The sequence below is a fragment of the Equus quagga genome, chromosome 18 (genome assembly GCF_021613505.1).
Source record: "Equus quagga isolate Etosha38 chromosome 18, UCLA_HA_Equagga_1.0, whole genome shotgun sequence".
NCBI lineage: Eukaryota > Metazoa > Chordata > Mammalia > Perissodactyla > Equidae > Equus > Equus quagga.
In genome coordinates, this window is record NC_060284.1 from 20,452,725 (window position 1) to 20,471,472 (window position 18,748).

At 39.6% G+C, this 18,748-nt stretch overlaps 1 protein-coding gene across 18 annotated transcripts in view; it reads left to right on the forward strand.

Moving 5' to 3' along the window:
- The first annotated feature begins 6,640 nt into the window (after positions 1-6,640).
- Positions 6,641-18,748, forward strand: part of SPATA1 (spermatogenesis associated 1) — a 67,570-nt gene continuing 55,462 nt past the window's right edge. For 2 of the 18 annotated variants that reach the window (XM_046645260.1, XM_046645267.1), the window contains exons 1-3: positions 7,707-7,840; positions 8,427-8,522; positions 9,823-9,965. Coding sequence is in view for 9 of the 18 variants with exons in the window: in XM_046645258.1 (XP_046501214.1) it covers positions 6,925-6,940; positions 7,655-7,840 (202 nt within the window). In the remaining 9 variants the exon portion in view is untranslated. Of the gene's footprint in view, positions 6,941-7,654; positions 7,841-8,426; positions 8,593-9,045; positions 9,129-9,822; positions 9,966-18,748 lie in introns of those variants that run through there. The other 16 variants (XR_006885998.1, XM_046645254.1, XM_046645257.1 and 13 more) reach the window with 13 other exon arrangements.

Below are 18,748 nucleotides of genomic sequence, written 5' to 3' on the forward strand. Positions count from 1 at the left end.
AATGCAACTCAACATGGGTATGGATAAATAAGCTTAGGTTTTACGCATGGTGGAATACCATACAGCCATTAAAATGATGGCAATTAACATGGATCAACACAGACCTCAAAAGTAATGCAATAGTTATGCCTTAAAGAAACAATAGCTATGTTTAAAAACTATAAAACACAATAAATATATGTAGTAAAAAGTAAAAACGTGGGCATACCAACTTCAGGATAAGTTATCTCTATGGAAAGGTAGAAAAAGTGTATCTTTCATTTTTAAAAATAAGGTAAACCATTTAATTCAGGATGGTAGATACATGGTTCATCTTTATAGTTATTTGAAAATTTTAGATATTCCATCACAAAAATGTTCAAGAGGCTGGTGAAAAAACATGTTTAACTTCACTTAACATGTACAATAATCAGTGCAAATTACAAAAACAAGATAGGCAGAAAATAGCAGCAAATAGGCTCAGATCTGTTTGGCAAGGGCCCAGCAAAAACATTCTCAAGCTCCAGATGGAATAATATAAAAGTTTAATATAAGACTAGTGTCATTACATTTTAAATGTCATCCCTTATTAAATAATTTTACTTCTAGAAATTTATCTTAAAGAAGTAATTAGGTAAAGTATACATACAGGTACCAAGATACTGGCCTCAGTGAAGCCTCAAATTTGCAAACTTCAATATTCAATGCAGTATAATTAAGTTACATAAGTTATAGTACCTCCACTCAACATCTCATTTACAAAGAATATTTAATGAAATAAGATAATTCATGTTTTTTTAAAAGCAGAACAAAAAACTGTACATACTATGATCCTCACTATTTTTAAAAATACATAAATCTTTTTCTTTTGAAAGAAAAAAAAATATAGGGGCCAGCCCCATGGCCAAGTAGTTAGAGTTCCACAGGTTCTGCTTCGGCAGCTCTGGGTTCGCAGGTTCGGATCCCAGGGGTGGACCTACTTTACCTATCAGCCACGCTGTGGAGGTATCCCACATACAAAATAGAGGAAGACTGGCACAGATGTTAGCTCAGGGCTAATCTTCCTCAAGAAAAAAAAGGAGGAAGACTGGCAATGGATGTTAGCTCAGGACGAATCTTCCTCACCAAAAATAATTATATATATAATCTGTTAACAAGAGTTATTTCTAGGCATGCAAATCATGGTAATTTCTATTTTCCTTGTACTAGCTGTTGCAAAATTACCTATTTTTTTAATTATAAAAGCTATGAGTATAAACACTCAAATATAGATTCTTCACATCTATGCCACTTGGTATGGGCCTAGGACCACCAGCATCAGTGTAACCTGGGAGCTTGTAAGAAATGCAGATTCTAGGGCCTCACCCCAGACCTACTGAATTAGAATTCGCATTTTAACAAGGTGAACTGTAGATACATTCAAGTTTGAGAAAAAATGCTTTTACATCCAAATATTCTTTTCCTAGCCCAAAGTGTTTCAAATCATATCCACAAAGGATTAATAGCCATTATTTTACTTTGACATCTGGGTTCTTATCCCCACCATATCTGTAACCTTAAACAAGTCATAGACTCCTGTGAAATGAAACTATTAACAGCCAGTTAAGAAGCCAGATGTCTTAATAGTATTTTATATCAAACGAAAATAAACCACTTTAGGGGCCGGCCCTGTGGCCAAGTGGTTAGGTTTGCACGCTCTGCTTCGGTGGTCCAGGGTTTCACCGGTTCAGATCTTGGGCACAGACCTAGCACTGCTTGTCAGGCCATGCTGAGGTGGCATCCCACACAGCTCAACTAGAAGAATCTACAACTAAATATACAACTATATACTGGGGTGCTTTGGGGAGAAGAAGAAGGAGGAAAAAAACCACTTTGGAAAGTGAATACAACACAAATAGAGATTTAAAAAGAATCTTTAATAAGCCATAAAAATAAATTTCCAAAAACTGCCATGAAGAATTAATGTTGCCAGAAGCAGGGAACTATTAAACTGTTAAATATGAAGTTGCTAGACTATTAAAAAGAATTACTTCCTCACAGAAAACCTGTTACTCAAAGGGTTTTTTTTCCTGGTGTTTCAAAAATCTTAACCAACTTAACCAATCATTGTACTTACTGGCAACATGTTGTACTTATACATGCTTCCTGGACGCTCTCAAGTCTACAAAGCTTAATTAGGGAGGGCACAACTATGTAACATGGTATTTTAGGAAGCAGCTTCCTGGACTTTGAGGAGTTAGAATGTTTGTAAAGGGCGTGTGCCACACAGTCTTCTTTTTTTTGTTTTAAGCACTACAGTCATGCTTCCTGTAACGACGGGGATATGGTGTGAGAGATGTGTCCTTAGGGGATTTCATCTTTGTGCAAACATCAGAGTATACTTATGAAAACCTAAATGGTATAGCCTATTACATACCTAGGCTGTATGGTACTAATCTTATGGGACCACTGTCATATATATGGTCCTCTGTTGACCAAACCCTCGTTATGTGGCGCATGACTATTTTAAGGTTGCTTCTCATAGGTCAATACTGGTGAGTCCACACCCTGACTAAAGTACTCTGAATTTATAAAAGGTAGTGCCCTTGGATTACATTTTGAATTATCTGCAGCGTGTTGTGGGTCATACCTCTTTTGAACATTATGTTTTTACACACGCTGGCATTTGAATTGGAAAGTACAGATTATCATATAAGCATGCTTTAAACCAGCCCATCCTTTAGTTTCTTAATCCTCTGAAATCCAATCCACTGCCTATCAACATGAACTCACATGCTTCATTTCCCTCGTTTTATCTTTACTTAACAAATAGGAATATGGGGCCAGCCCGGTGGTGCAGCGGTTAAGTGCGCACATTCTGCTTCAGCAGCCCAGGGGTTCGCTGGTTCGGATCCCAGGTGTGGACATGGCACTGCTTGACAAGCCATGCTGTGGTAGGCGTCCCACATATAAAGTAGAGGAAGATGGGCATGGATATTAGCTCAGGGCCAGTCTTCCTCAGCGAAAAGAGGAGGATTGGCAGCAGATGTTAGCTCAGGGCTAATCTACCTCAAAAAAAAAAAAAAAAGGAATAAAAAGTAAAACCTGTTATTCCCAACTCCAAATGCTGACACCATGTCAGCTTATTGAACTATCTCCTGATTTTCTCTTGTGTTCACAAATCCAAATTCTTTGCTATGCTGCCCTATTATAGCTGGGTTCTATTAGAGCAATAACATCAGAATTAATCCAAATTAATTGGAAGTACTTTAAAAGTCATCCCCATAAACACTGCAGATTTTTTTAACTGGCTAAATATCTGCTACATACACAAAAATTAAACCAGTATTCAGGGACCCCAAATATAGCATTAGGTCAATGCTATAAAAGGTAACATCTTGTCACAGCAGTGACATTTTCTACTGACTCTCCCATACCCTCTTTATGGTTATTAAATCCTCTTTTTATGATAAAACAGAAACAATTTGTCTTCAAGACTACTAAATCAGCATGTTTCATCAATCCTCACTTTCCTCACAAAAAGACTGGAAACTTGAAGTGCTAAACAAAAGCACATGGGATGATCTTGGTCACCTGTAAGTGCTACAGAGACAGACTTGACAAGTTATTCCTACTACGTGGGGTTCTGTTGTTTTAACGTAAGGAAACTTACCTTCCAAAGATTGGTTTTACTACAAAAAGGAACAGACTTTCTGGGGTCTGAAGGGATTCGTACTTGAAGACACTCCAGTCAGCAGGGGGTCATGTTGAGCGTTCTGCAGACAGAACTGTTTCAAATCTGCAGCGGCCTGGGAAACCTGTACAAAACAAGGGAGGAGTGAGTGAGAATGTTTTGATGAAGGTCTTCTCAAATCTTTCAAAATACCCCCAGTACACACTTTTCTTAACTCAAAAGAAGATGAGATACTAACTGAAGGTCAACAGCCATACCAGGCTCTTATGCTTACAACACTGCATGTAAATAATTCTAGTTTATAGTATGTTTTCTTTTGCTTATTAGAAACATCAAATGATTCAGTATATATAAACAGTACGATTCCATTTATCTGCAAAGCATAGCACATCTTGCTCGTTTATTACTAAATAGGCTGTGCAAGTACAACCTTGAGGGTATGCAGCATCTTGTTTTTTATTAAAAGCAGTACACAATATTAGAGGTTAAACAAAAAGCGTTAAAATTCTAGTTCTAGAAAACGATTACTTTGTCTTGAAAGCAGTATTACTGGAAAAGTGCTACTGTGGATGAACATCATGTTCTAAATCTGAACCATTCAGTTCATTGTTTTGGTATTATGTACCATCAGTTGTTTAATGTTACAAAACTGGACAGTGACAGCTTTCTGCTCAGTGTCATGTGACTGAAAGACTGATAGCAAACCTTGGTTTAACTTCACTGAGCAGCATTCCTTTAAGAAACTATATTTGTCTTAAATGTGATTTAATAATTTTCATATATGTATGCAATGCCACTCAAACAGAACTTAAGGGACTTTTATGGCTTTATAGTTATTTTGTTTATATCCTGTATCACTTAAACATCTACTATTTGTATATATTCTGGTTAAGGTAATGCAAGATAGCAAAACAATGAACTGAATGGTTCAGATGTAGAACATGAATGACTAAAAGATGACCCAAATGAAAACAATATCCTAAGTCTTGAACTGAGTTTTAGGAAGATGGGAAAACCATTTACTTTATTCTCAGTTTTAACTCTCCTCAAGGACAGTGAGAGCAGGTGTCCAGTTTGCCTGGGTATTTAGCATTTGAAATGGAGGTAAGAGTGTCACAAGTGCTCCCTATACCAAGAAATCCTGCAGATTACAGTCGTACCCAGACGTTAACCTGATAAAGGGATCCATCATCCTGAGAAGAATCCAAACTTCGTGGAATCTGTTTGTCTCTTTGGCTTATACAACAGCCCACGGTAATGTGTTCCATAGGTCTACTTAGCAACTATGTAAAGAAGTAGTTTTTAAATACCTGGTAACAAGTATTATGACAAATGGCCATCCTGCTCCCCTCAAAAGAATGTGTAGCTAAAGGGGGGGGAGGAATGGGTGTATCATTTTTCACAACGTTATAACCTGGTTTCATTTACTTTAACCAGCGAGGATACAGTAAAGTTTCCGTTAATTTTCTGCCTAAAGTGTAGGAAGGCTCCAAGTTAACTCCCTTTCACAAACATCTCAAGCACCACTATGTGCCAAATATACTTCTAGACACAGAATATGCAAGAGCCAGGTCCCTGCTGTTACAGAGCTGACAGTTCAAGGGAAAAGGCAGGAGCTCTGCAGAAAAAAAGAGTGGTTTGTTAGATTGTAACCTGAGGGGCAGTGTCTCCGAGGAGGTGACATTTAAACTGAGATCGCCGACAAGAGATCCAGCCAAGTAAAACCATCATCGAGAAACTAATTCCAAGCAGTGGGGAGAACCGAGACAAAGGCTCTAAAACTGGAACAAGCTGTGAGCCAAAGCACTGTAATCATCACCATCCAGGAGGTTGAAACTCTATAATCCTGACAATTATTAGTGTCCTGGGTTGGCAATAAAGTGTATGGTCACCCTACATATGGGAGAGTTGTCAAGCATTTGTGATAATTTCTATCAGCTGTACTCAAAGATTTAAACAGTAAACTTGTGCTAGTTTACAAATAAAATATCACAAAAAAGCACCTAGCACAGACTCATAGATAAAATAGATTCACAAAATGAAATCAAACCAACCACGTTTTGCAATGGGTCTAAAGAAAAGCTCATTTAAAGTTCCAAGGTAGGATGCCCTCCCCTCCTTGCTACAGCCCTAGTGTGAGACAAACCAAGAACTCTAAAACCAAAGCACTGGTGGTGGCATTAATGATCCCAATCCGAAGCCTCCTAATGAATTAGGTATATGAGGCAGGCATCTCTCTGCAGAGCTTTCATGGGGGACTAGTATTTTCATGGTAAAGCCATGGGAGGAGTACTTTAGTCTGAGGGCTTCATCTCATTTTCTTTAGAGACTAGGACTAAGCACCCTATTTATAGGTACTGCTTTCAAACAGCCTTTTTTTTTTTTTTTTTGCCCCTTCCCCTTATTTTTTTCTTTCTTGGGCCATTCCAATGTACCATAAAGGCACAACTGAATGATACTGTAATGATTAGTTAAGAAATATATGATTTCGAATTTCAGTGTTAAATCCAGCCAAGATAACCATAAACTACTGGGATGAGGTAAGAATCTGGAGATTAGAGAAAAGGATTGCAAACAGCAATGGAGTCTACAGCACTAAAAGGACAGGAAGGGAGGGGAATCCACACCAAGACTAATGGGAACTTACTTTCCCTCCTGAGGTGACCACAACTGAGTAAGCTAGGTCCCTGACATTTCTACTTAAGGAAGTAGGTAAATGGGAGACCATTTTACTCCACAAAACATTTGAGGGAGAAGTAAAGACTAGCCTGATGAGTACAGAATCAAAGCATTTTGGAAATTGGCTGCTTCTTTCAACAGAGCGCATGATTTATATATTCTTCTGTTTCTTTTTTTAATTACAGTAAGTGTTTCACATGTAAGGTGACTTGCACCACAAAAAAAGCCAATCCACTGAGGATTTAAAAAATCAAGAGAAACTTGGAACAGCACTTGAAGGTCAGGTTATCATACCAACACACACAGACGGCTTTCCCCCAAAGTAAATACCCAAGACAAGGTCAATGCTAATTAGACGCCAAAGTACATAGGACTGGTCCACCCTAACCGCGTCCTCGGGTATGCGGACCAGTGATATCCCCAAGGTCAGAACACAGCAAACTGTGCCAAAGAGCTATGAAATGCACGCTTTGGACGAGGCTGTGCAGGGCATCTGCGGTAACGTGAGACTCGGGAACGCTTCGAAAACACGCTTCTTTAACCTATAGCTTAAGTTATGCCCAAGAATTCGTTTTCAAGTCTGTTTTCGGCGGATGAGAGGAGCCCGAGGTAACAATCTACTATAAAGGGACTGGGTTTGGGAAAGTTCTGAACAAAAGAAAAATACTGTTCTGAAACAAAAGTTGGATGACACCCCGTCCGGCGGCGAGAGGCGGAGGCTGGCAGAGGGTCGGGCAGGGCGCGGACGGCGCGGGGCAGCAGCTGTTGCGAGGGGAGCCGCGGAGCCTCTGTGGCGAGAGGGCGGGAGGCAGAGAGGGAGGAGGACCGGAATGCGGAAAGCCGCCGCTCAGCCCAGGGCCAACCCGCCTTGGAAGGTCCTGAGGCGGAAGGGCGCTCCAGCCGGCCCCCCAAACCCCAGCGCCGGCGCGCCGCTACTTCTCTCAGGCGAGCTGCTCGCCGACCGACAACGCCGAGCGCGCGTCCAAACCCGGGGAAGCGAGAGCCGGACGCGGGTCCCGCCCGCCCCGGCCAGCTCGGCCTCGGGGTCCCACCCGCTGCCGCCACCGCCCTCTCCTCCCCCTCGGCCGCCTGCCCACGCCCACCTTCACGCGGTTGAGCCCGGCCTCCAGCCGGAGCTGCTGAACCACTTTCTTCATAGCGGCGACGCTGGAGGAACCAGACATGGCGCACACGAGAGCCGGGCCGACTCGTCGCTCTGTGGGGCGGGCGGGCGGGCGCGGGTCCGCGGGGCCAGACGGCAGGGCAGCGCGGCAGGGGGCGGGGCTCGGAACTTTGTCTCTAAGTTTCCGGTTCTTCGCCCAGCGGCTCCACCCTCGGCGCGCATGCGCGTCCTCCTCGGCCCGCGGTGCCAGCCTCTGGCAGCGGAGAGAGAGCAGGGAGCGAGAAGGGGCGGAGCCGACGGTGGGCGCGGCAGCGGCGGGACTCGAGCGCGGCCGGACGCCCAGCCTCCCTCCCTCCCTCCCTCCCCGGGAGGCCAGCTTGGGAGAGGTAAGGAAAGAGCATGGCGGCCTCCCAGACTCGCGAGCGACTCTGAGGAGGGCTGGTGAGGGCAGTCAGGTGCTTGAGGGCATTTGTAAAAGGCCTGGTGGCAGGGTGACGAGGAGGTGCCATTCCTCCCGACGGAGTTGGAGGCGGAGGTTGAGGGGAAGGGAAGGAGAGCGCCCAGCCGGGGCGTAGGAGCGAGAAGGGTCCGGCGCGGGTCACTGGCACCCTGGCCCCTAGAGACGTGTCTCTCAGGACCCGAGTTTGTCCGGCCGGCGGCCATCCGCAGCCCGCTTCCCCACCGTCGGGCCCCCGAGGCCTCAAGAGGGCGCGGAGGTGGCTAACCGACCGAGGGGGGCGGGCGGCGGGAAGCGGGCAAAAGAGGAGCTTCTCAAGGTTTCCTCTGTCTCCTCCCACCTCGTGGTTTTCTGGAAGTGGTTGTGAAGAAGCCATGGTGCGGGCTGAGGATGACACCTGTCTCCTCTTGTTATCCATTTCATTTGGGGGATTCACGCTTATTGTACTTTAAAAAATAAAACTTTTCATGTTTCGGGAAAGTTTGTTCTTTTGTAATTCATTTGTAATTTATTAGCTGCTGCTTGAAATTGATCCTCGAAGGAGTTTCCTGGAGAGAGAGCAGGATCTAACCAAAATTGGTTCAGCCAGTGCATGATTCGCCCATGGAAACGTATGTGTTATGTCATAGCACTTAGGACGAATGTTTCCTGTTCTGTTGGTGTCGTCCATCAACGAATACGGTGATGTTTTCTAAAAAACATGAATAATTTTGTTAATACATTTCAAATTTTTTTCATAGTGAGAAAATCTATGTATAATTTGCTCTGTGACAACAAAGTCTAAATTATTTGCCAAATAGTTTAAATCATTTCACAAAAATGTACAGGGTACTTTAGTATTTTACTTAATTCATCCAGTGGATGTAATGTCTAGGGTTATAAGCCGGGGTTTGAATTCTGGCTCTATCATTTCGTGTCCCTGGGCAAGCCACTTAACTTCACCGCACCTCTGTTTCTTCATTTCAAGGTGAAATGATGAAGATTGCCAGAGTTGTTTTTGACACTGAAATGAAATTGTATATGTAAAGAATATGACAGATATCTCAATAAATGTTGCTTCTCCCTCTTCCTCAGAAGTATTTTAAATTATTTTGCTTTTGGTGCCTTGTTAACTAATCTCATTCATCTTTACAGATTTATAAAATTAAACAGAAATATCTTTCCTCAAAGAATGTTCCATTTCACAGTAGTTGTAGAATATGCCTCTAAACTCTAAGGTAAGAATGGTCAAATGTAGTGCTAGAAGGGATTTCCGGGAATCTGTAGCCCAACTCCCTCTTCTGTGAGGAAGAGTGTTGAATAAGTAAAGCCAGCATTGTTTTAAGCTTACAAGTTCTCAGAAAAAGTGTTTTTGTTAAATTACTGCAGAGAGAGACCACAGAGTTTGGATTGCTGTCTCAGATATCATCTTAGTTTTTAAGTGTCTATCTAAAAAAGGATTCAATTTGGGATAGGAAAGAATAAAAGAACATTTTAAGTTCAGTTGCATCTGTAGTGATTAGCAATAAATACAGTTTATGAACTGTCAGTATCTCTTAAACCATGTTCTTTGACCTTCCATGATGATTTAAAACATTTCAAAGACCTTACCAACCTTACATAGTTCACATATCAGACGGTTAAAGACAGGCCTGTTTGTAAAAACAATTTTGACACCAAGAACATCCTTAAAACCATCAATAGCAAGAAAACCTGGAAATCTGTCATTTTCTGTTTTGTCAGCAGAGCGTAGTCAACTTAAATCTTCACCTTCTTCAATAAATACTCTTAATTCTTTAGTTCACTAGGTCTAAACTCAGTAGTTGAATAAATAAAATACTTTAAGTTTCGAGTGCCTTTCTTTGTAGGTTAACTAAAACTGAATCTCTTTTTAAAGGGAGACTCACAATTAATTCTAACCTCTTTCTCCAGGAGTGAGTTTATTCGAGTCTTTTTATAGTGGCTAAGCAAATTGAGGTTGGAGAGGATGGGTGACTTGCCCAGTTATACAGCTAGTTTGTGGTAGAGACAAGACTGGAACTGAGATCTCCTGCTTTTTATCTCATCATGTGTAGGTAATGTATTTCTTTCCATGAAGCTGGTCATATATTGGAGTAATAATTAGTTTTCAAAATTGGGTATGGAACTATAAGGTGACTTGGTTATAAGAAGCCACAAAAAGAATTAAAGTATGCAGTAAAAGTCATAAAACTTTATTATATTTTTAATTCAACATCTATGAGGGTATGGAGATATCATTAACTACACTTTAATTTTAAAGTTTACATTTTTTCCATTACCTATTGTATTACTCTTCATTTCAATTCGTGCCTTGGTGATTTAAGAATCAGGAATTATGTCAAGTACTCTCATCATCTGGCATGAGGTTTACTATATAATGATTTATTTTTCCAGCATAAAAGTTTCTCTATCACCTTTTCTTTCCTCAAGCAACCAAGTAAGCAAAGAATTTTACAGCTGCAAAAGACCTTAAAGAATCCAAGCCACTTACTTTACAGAGTAAGAAACAGAGGCATAGAGTGGCTGAATAGCCTTAGAGGTTATAAAGGATTAGAAACCTGCTTTTCTGCTTCCCAATCCATTTAATTACTTTGTGTGAGATTCTACTATATTGATATGTTTAAACATGCCTCATTTCAGGTTTCCAAACTTGAAAATTCTAGGGATTTTCTTAAGTCCACAGAGCATCTCTTTGTATGCTCTATTATCAAGTGAGGCAGGAAATAAAAATTACCGGAGTCCTTATTTCTAGTCACTAAACAGTATTAGAAATTCTTAAGGTTGATTTTCAGCTGTGCTACTGACTCGAAAATCATTTTGGAAAAGAACGGAGAAAGCATGATAGCTAATTGTCTTTAAAATAGACAGTAGACCAGACATGGCAGATAGATGGTATATCTGCTTACAGTTACTCCCCCCAAACCCATAGTTGACTATGATAACCCATTTTTGGACTCTGCTACTGAGGCCAGATGTGGCCTTGGGAACCTTTTCAGTATCCATTTTTATGCAGCCAATACCAGCTGATGGGATTTAAGTGTGCAAGATAAAGTCAATTTTCCATTCCTGGAAAGGGGGTTGTAAAGCAAAAATACTGTAGATGAGAGATTAGATTAGAACTATATAGTCACTTTATCTTTGGCTATGGAGCTATCAGTCTTCTTTTTTTTTTCATTTTTTTATTATTTTTGCGTTCATAATAGTTTACATCATTGTGAAATTTCAGTTGTACATTATTTCTTGTCTGTCATCACTTAAGTGCTCCCCTTCACCCCCTGTGCCCACTCCCACCCCCCATCCCCTGGTAACCAGTTAACTGTCTTCTATGTTCATGTGTTTGTTTGTATTCCCCATGTGAGTGAAGTCAGCTAGTGTTTGTCTTTCTCAGTCTGGCTGATTTTGCTCAGCATAAGTCCCTCCAGGTCCATCCAGGTTGTTGCAAATGGGATGATTTTGTATTTTTTTATGGCTAAGTAGTGTTCGTTGTATATATATACCACATCTTCTTTATCCAATCATCAGTTGATGGGTGCTTGGATTGCTTCCATGTCTTGGCTATTGTGAATAGTGCTGCAGTGAACATAGGGGTGCATATGTTACTTTGGCTTGTTGATTTCAAGTTGTTTGGGCAGATACCCAGTAGTGGGATAGCTGGGTCATATGGTAGTTCTATTTTTAGTTTTCTGAGGAATCTGCATACTGTTTTCCATAGTGGATGCACCAATTTGCATTCGTACCAGCAGTGTATGAGGGTTCCCTTTCTCCACTCCCTCTCCAACATGTTATTTTCAGTCTTAGTGATTATAGCCATTTTGACAGGCATAAGGTGGTATCTTAGTGTAGTTTTGATTTGCTTTTCCCTGATGATTAGTGATGTTGAACATCTTTTCATGTGTTTATTGGCCATCTGTATATCTTCTTTGGAAAAATGTTCACATCCTCTGCCCATTCTTTAATCGGGCTGTTTATTTTGTTCTTGTTCAGTTGTGTGAGTTCCTTATATATTATGGAGATTAACCCCTTATCGGATACATGATTTACAAATATTTTCTCCCAGTTGCTGGGTTGTCTTTTTGTTTTGATCCTAGTTTCTTTTGCCTTGCAGAAACTCTTTAGTCTGAATTCCCACTTGTTTATTTTTCCTTTTGTTTCTCTTATCTGAAAAGACATGGTATTCGAAAAGATCCTTTTAAGTTTGATGTCAAAGTGTATACTACCTATGTTATCTTCCAGGAGTTTTATAGTTTCAGGACTTATCTTCAAGTCTTTGATCCATTTTGAGTTTATTTTTGTGTATGGTGTGAGATAATGGTCTACTTTCATTCTTTTGTATGTGGCTGTCAAGTTTTCCCAACACTGTTTATTGAAGAGGCTGTCTTTTCTCCATTGTATGTTCCTGGCACCGTTATTGAAGATGGACTGTCCATAGATGTGTGGTTTTATTTCTGGGCTTTCAGTTCTGTTCCATTAATCTGTGTGCCTGTTTTTGTACCAGTACCATGCTGTTTTGATCACTATGGCTTTGTAGTACATTTTGAAGTCAGGGATTGTGAGGCCTTCAGGTTTGTTCTCTTTTCTCAGTATTGGTTTAGCAATTCGGGGTCTTTGGTTGCCATATATGAATTTTAGGATTCTTTGTTCTGCTTCCTTGAAGAATGTCATTGGGATTCTGATTGGGATTGCATTGAATCTGTAGATTGCTTTGGGTAGTATGGACATTTTAACTATGTTTATTCTTCCAATCCATGTGCCTGTAATCTCTTTCCATCTCTTTATGTCATCATCTATTTCTTTCAGTAATGTCTTATAGTTTTCATTGTATAAGTCCTTTACCTCCTTAGTTAAATTTATTCCTAGGTACTTTATTTTTCTTTGTTGTGATTGTAAATGGAATTATATTCTTCAGTTCTCTTTCTGTAAGTTCTTTATTAGAGTACAGAAGTGCAACTGATTTTTGTAAGTTAATTTTGTACCCCCCAACTTTACTGTAGTTATTAATTATTTCCAATAGTTTTCCGATGGATTCTTTAAGATTTTCTATATATAAGATCATGTCATCTGCAAACAGTTTCGCTTCTTCACTCCCTATTTGGATTCCTTTTATTGCTTTCTCTTGCCTAATTGCTCTGACCAACACCTCTAGTAGTATGTTGAGTAAGAGTGGTGATAGTGAGCATCCTTGTTGTGTTTCTGTTCTCAGAGGGATGGCATTCAGTTTTTGCCCATTGAGTATGATGGTTGCTGGGGGTTTGTCATATATGGACTTTATTATGTTGAGGTACTTTCCTTCTATCCCCATTTTGTTAAGAGTTTTTATCATAAATGGCTGTTGGATCTTGTCAAATGCTTTCTCTGCATCTATTGAGATGATCAGGTGGTTTTTATTCCTCATTTTGTTAATGTAGTGTATCACATTGATTGATTTGAGGATGTTGAACCATCCCTGTGTCCCTGGTATATATCCCACTTGATCATGATGTATGATCTTTTTGATGTGTTGCTGTATTTGGGTTGCCGATATTTAGTTTAGGATTTTTGCATCTATTTTCATCAGTGATATTGGCATGTAGTTTTCCTTTTTTGTGTTGTCCTTTTCAGGCTTTGGTATCAGAGTGATGTTGGCCTCATAGAATGTGTTAGGACATGTTCCATATTCCCTAATTTTTTGGAATAGCTTGAGAAGGATAGGTATTAAATCTTCTCTGAATGTGTGGTAGAATTCCCCAGGGAAGCCATCTGGTCCTGGGCTTTTATTCTTTGGGATGATTTCTATTACTGTTTCAATCTCTTTACTTGTGATTGGTCTATTTAGACTCTCTATTTCTTCTTGATTCAGCTTTGGGAGGTTGTAAGAGTCTAAGAATTTATCCATTTCCTCTAGATTGTCCATTTTGTTGGCATATAGTTTTTCATAGTATTCTCTTATAATCTGTTGTATTTCTGTGGTATCTGTTGTTATCTCTCCTCTTTCATTTCTAATTTTATTTATCTGAGCTTCTTCTCTTTTTTTCTTTAAGTCTGGCTAGGGGTTTGTCAGTTTTATTTATCTTCTCAAAGAAACAGCTCTTTGTTTCATTGATCTTTCTACTGCCTTTTTTGTTTCAATAGCATTTATTTCTGCTCACATATTTATTATTTCTTGCCTTCTGCTGACTTTGGGCTTGGTTAGTTCTTCTTTTTCTAATTCAATTAGGTGTTGTTTGAGATTGCTTATTTGGGATTGTTCTTGTTTGTTCAGGTGAGCCTGGGTTGCAATGAATTTCCCTCTTAATATGGCTTTTGCTGCATCCCATATGCATTGGTATGGGATGTTTTCATTGTCATTTGTCTCCAGATATTTTTTGATTTCTCTTTTAATTTCTTCAGTGATCCATTGTTTGTTCAATAGCATGTTGTTTAGTCTCCACATCTTTGTCCCTTTCTCAGCATTTTTCTTGTAATTAATTTCTAGCTTTATAGCATTGTGATCGGAAAAGATGCTTGTTATTATTTCAGTCTTCTTAAATTTATTGAGGCTTGCCTTGTTTCCCAGCATATCATCTATCCTTGGGAATGTTCTGTGAGCACTTGAGAAGAATGTGTATTCTGCTATTTTGGATGGAGTGTTCTATATATGTCTATTAAGTCCAACTGATCTATCTTTTCATTTAATTCCACTGTTTCCTTGTTGATTTTCTGTCTGGATGATCTGTCCATTGATGTGAGTGGAGTGTTGCAGTCCCTATCTATTATTGTTATTACTAATAGCTTCTTTTAGCTTTGTTAATAGTTGCTTTATGTACTTTGGTGCTCCTGTGTTGGGTGCATAGATATTTATGAGTGTTATTTCTTCTTGATGGAATGTCGCTTTGATCATTATATACTGCCCCTCTTTGTCTCTCTTTACCTGTCTTATCTTGATGTCTTCTTTGTCTGATATAAGTATTGCAAGACCTGCTTTCTTTTGTTTACCATTAGCTTGGAGTATCATCTTCCACCTCTTCAGTCTGAGCCTATTGTTGTCATTGGAGCTGAGCTGTGTTTCCTGGAGGCAGCATATTGTTGGGTCTTATTCTTTAATACCTCTTGCCACTCTGTGACTTTTTATTGGAGAATTCAATCCATTTATATTTAGGATGATTATCACTATATGAGGGCTTAATGCTGTCATTTTATCACTTGTTTTCTGGTTCTCCTGCATTTCCCTTGTTTCTCGTCCTGTGTATTTTGGTCTACCAGTTAAGTTGTGTAGTTTTTTATGTTGTGTTTCTTTGGGTTCTGCTTATTTATTATTCGTGTCTCTGTTCTGCTTTTTTGTTTAGTGGTTACTCTGGTGCTTCTATTCAAAATCTCATGGGTAAGATAGTTCCTTTTCTTTTTTGTTAAAGATTGGCACCTGAGCTAACACTGTTGCCAATCTTTTTTTTTTTTTTCCTGCTTTATCTCCCCAAATCTCCCCAGCACATAGTTGTATATTTTAGTTGTGGGTCCTTCTGTTTGTGGCATGTGGGACGCCACCTCAACATGGCCTGGGTGCCATGTCCGCGCCCAGGATCCAAACCAGCAAAACCCTGGGCCACCGCAGCAGAGCACACTAACTTAACCACTAGGCCACAGGGCCAGCCCCAAGATAGTTCCTTTTCTGATGGCCTCTTATTTCCTTAGACTAAATTGATTCAGTCCCTTTCCTCTTCCCCTCCTAAGTTGTTTTTCTCACATCTTATTCCATCTTGTGTTATGAGTTTTTGTTTAAAATGACAAGATTATCTTTGTTTTTGGTGTTTTCCTTCTCTTTGTCTTTAATGCTATACTTGAGTATTTGCTATCCTGCTCTGATTCTGTCTGCGTATTTATCTCCTTACTCCGTGCTTTGTAACCCCCTTCTCCCTTTTTTTTTTTTCAGGTGTGAGGGCCTTCTTGAGGATTTCTTGTGGAGGGGATCTCATGGCTATGAACTCCCTCAGCTTTTGTTTGTCTAGGAAAGTTTTTATTTCTCCATCATATCTGAAGGATATTTTTGCTGGATAGAGTATTCTTGGCTGAAAGTTTTTGTCCTTCATAGATTTGAATATGTCATTCCAATCTCTCCCAGCCTATAAGGTTTCTGCAGAGAAATCCACTGAAAGCCTGATAGGGGTTCCTTTGTAGGTTATTTTCTTCTGCTTTGTTGCCCTTAGTATTCTGTCTTTGTCATTCACTTTTGCCAGTTTCACTACTGTGTGCCTTGCAGTAGACCTTTTTACATTGACATATTTAGGAGATCTGATATCCTCTTCCACATGGATTTCCATTTGCTTCCCTAGATTTGGGAAGTTCTCTGCTATTATTTCTTTGAACAACATTTCTGCTCCATTCTCCTTCTCTTCTCCTTCTTGAATACCCATAATTCTTATGTTGCATTTCCTAATTAAGTTAGATAGTTCTTGGAGACTTTCTTCATTTATTTTTAGTCTTAATTCTCTCTCTCCGCCTCTATCTGGAGCAGTTCAACATGTCTATCTTTGATTATGCTGATATGCTCCTCTATGATGTCTGCTCAAGCATTCAGGGAATCCATATTTTGTTTTATTTCTTCCATTGTGTCTTTCGTCTCTAATATTTCTGATTGATTCTTCTTTATAGTTTCAATCTCTTTTGTGAGGTAGCTCCTGAACTCCTTGAATTGTTTCTCGACATTCTCTTTGAACTTGTTGAGTTTTTTGATGATAGCTATTTTGAATTATTTGTCATTTAGATTACATACTTCTGTGTCTTCAGGACTGATTTCTGGGTACGTGTCATTTTCTCTCTGGTCTGGAGATCTAATATAATGTTTGATATTGCTGAAGGGAGTGACTCTGGTTTTTTGCATCCTAGTGTTATTTGATCGCAGTTACCACCTATTGCCACTGGGTGGAGGTCAAAAGCCACATATTCTGTGCCCTCTGCCTTCAGCCAAAATACCAAGTACTGGAGCCATTGCTGGGCAGGTGGGGGGAGGGATGTTTTCTCCTGTGTGCTCTCAGGGATTTCTCCCTCTGCTCTCCCTGTCTGCTCTCCTGATATGTTGGCTTGATAAGGTCACCCCCCCCATGAAAGCTTTTGCTCTGGTAGAGGGCTTCCCTCTAAGCTGCAAGGGCCCTCAGGGATCCTTGATGTTCCCACCAATGGGCATCCTCTAATATTTCTTCCCTCTCAGAGGCCTCCTGCATTCCCAGATTGCAGTGTTTGGGGCTGGGGGCGAAGTTTTCTCTTACCCAATTCTGCTGCTTCTGAAGGGGCCTCCAGCCTCTCCACCCTCCTTCGTATGGCTGCATTGTGTTGTGTTTGGATGTCCTCTGTTCCAGTATGAATGACTTTTTTGTTGTATGTTGGAGAGGAGAGATTACTGGGAAAGCTTACTCTGCCATGATGCTGATGTCACTCTCTTCAGTCTTCTTTTGTTTCAATTGTTGCCATTTTTCTGCTCACTAGCTAATTAGTAAGAGAGAAAGCATTTGAAAATCCCAAATATTATACTTTAGGATTTGGTATGTGAAATGTGATTTGGTTAGGATCACCTACAAATTCTAAGTGTGCCTAAAGAAGCTAATTAAGCATCTTTCGGTTTTGATAGCAAAGACTTACTCAGGTTACCACAAGCAATCAGGAGATTATTGTCAAGATCAACAAAGTACAGTACTGGAGACAGTTACCCCATGGAAATCCAAAGAAAACACAGGAACTGTTGCACTGATAGGCCAAACCAGGAGTAGATCCAATGCTAGGGATCTCAACAGCAAAAATTTTTTACTTTTCTCACTAGTGCTTAGCTATAAACATGAATCAGCTATGTATCTCCACAGTTTACTTCTCCCTACCAGTCCACTTAGTCACTCTCTCTACTTTGTCTCTTTTTTCTATCTCTGTTTACGAAGAATTATAGCTTTCCTGAAACATGGGCTTACCTCATGGCTATGATGCTACTTCATAACTTCCCTTTCTCCATTCTTTTGCTTCAATATCTATTAACTGCATACTTGAATCTTCAGCTCTTCTCGCAATCTAATTCCTAAGGGCTCATCTTTTCATGCCAGGCCATTTTATTTGTCTCTGCCCAGCCCAGGATTTGGTGTTCATCATTGATTCAGTCGGAAATGACAAATGAAGTTATAGTTCAAAACATGGCTTCTTTGCTGTTCCTTTCAAAGCGATAGTATAGTGGGGCAGTTTACCTTAGGACAATAGTAAAGCAAACCTTGATCTGTCTTGAACTTGCCTAATTAAAAATTTGTTCTGTGTACAGCAAGGTAGTGCTAGATAAATAAATAAGTACATCAAAAAGGAAAATAACAATAAAAATTTGTACCCACAACTGGAATATACAACTATGTACTGGGGGATTTGGGGAGAAAAAGCAGAAGAAAAAAGAAGATTGGCAACAGTTGTTAGCTCAGGTGCCAATCTTTAAAAAAAATTAAAAAATAAATAAAAATTTGTTCTGAATGAAAATATAAAATTTTTAATGCATCCACAGAAATTGAAAATTCTAGCCCCCCTAATTTGCTTACCAGTTAATGAATGCCCATGTACTGTAATTATTATAGCTTTTTACCATTAACTCTTCTCTAATAGGGAAGTTACTATATTTGCATCATATATGTATCTGAGTTGTGCTTTGTTTAGAGACAAATATTAGTACAATGGCAGAAAGGGCCTTTACATAGGTACAGAAATGGAACATCTAAATGTTTTCTTAGAGTATTAATATATTTAAAATAATGTTTAAGATGGTTAAAATGACAAATCACATTTAAGTTTTAATTATTATAAGAAATGTATATAGGAAGTAATATGTGAAACTAATTTGATTTAGAAGATTGTATATCAGGATATAATC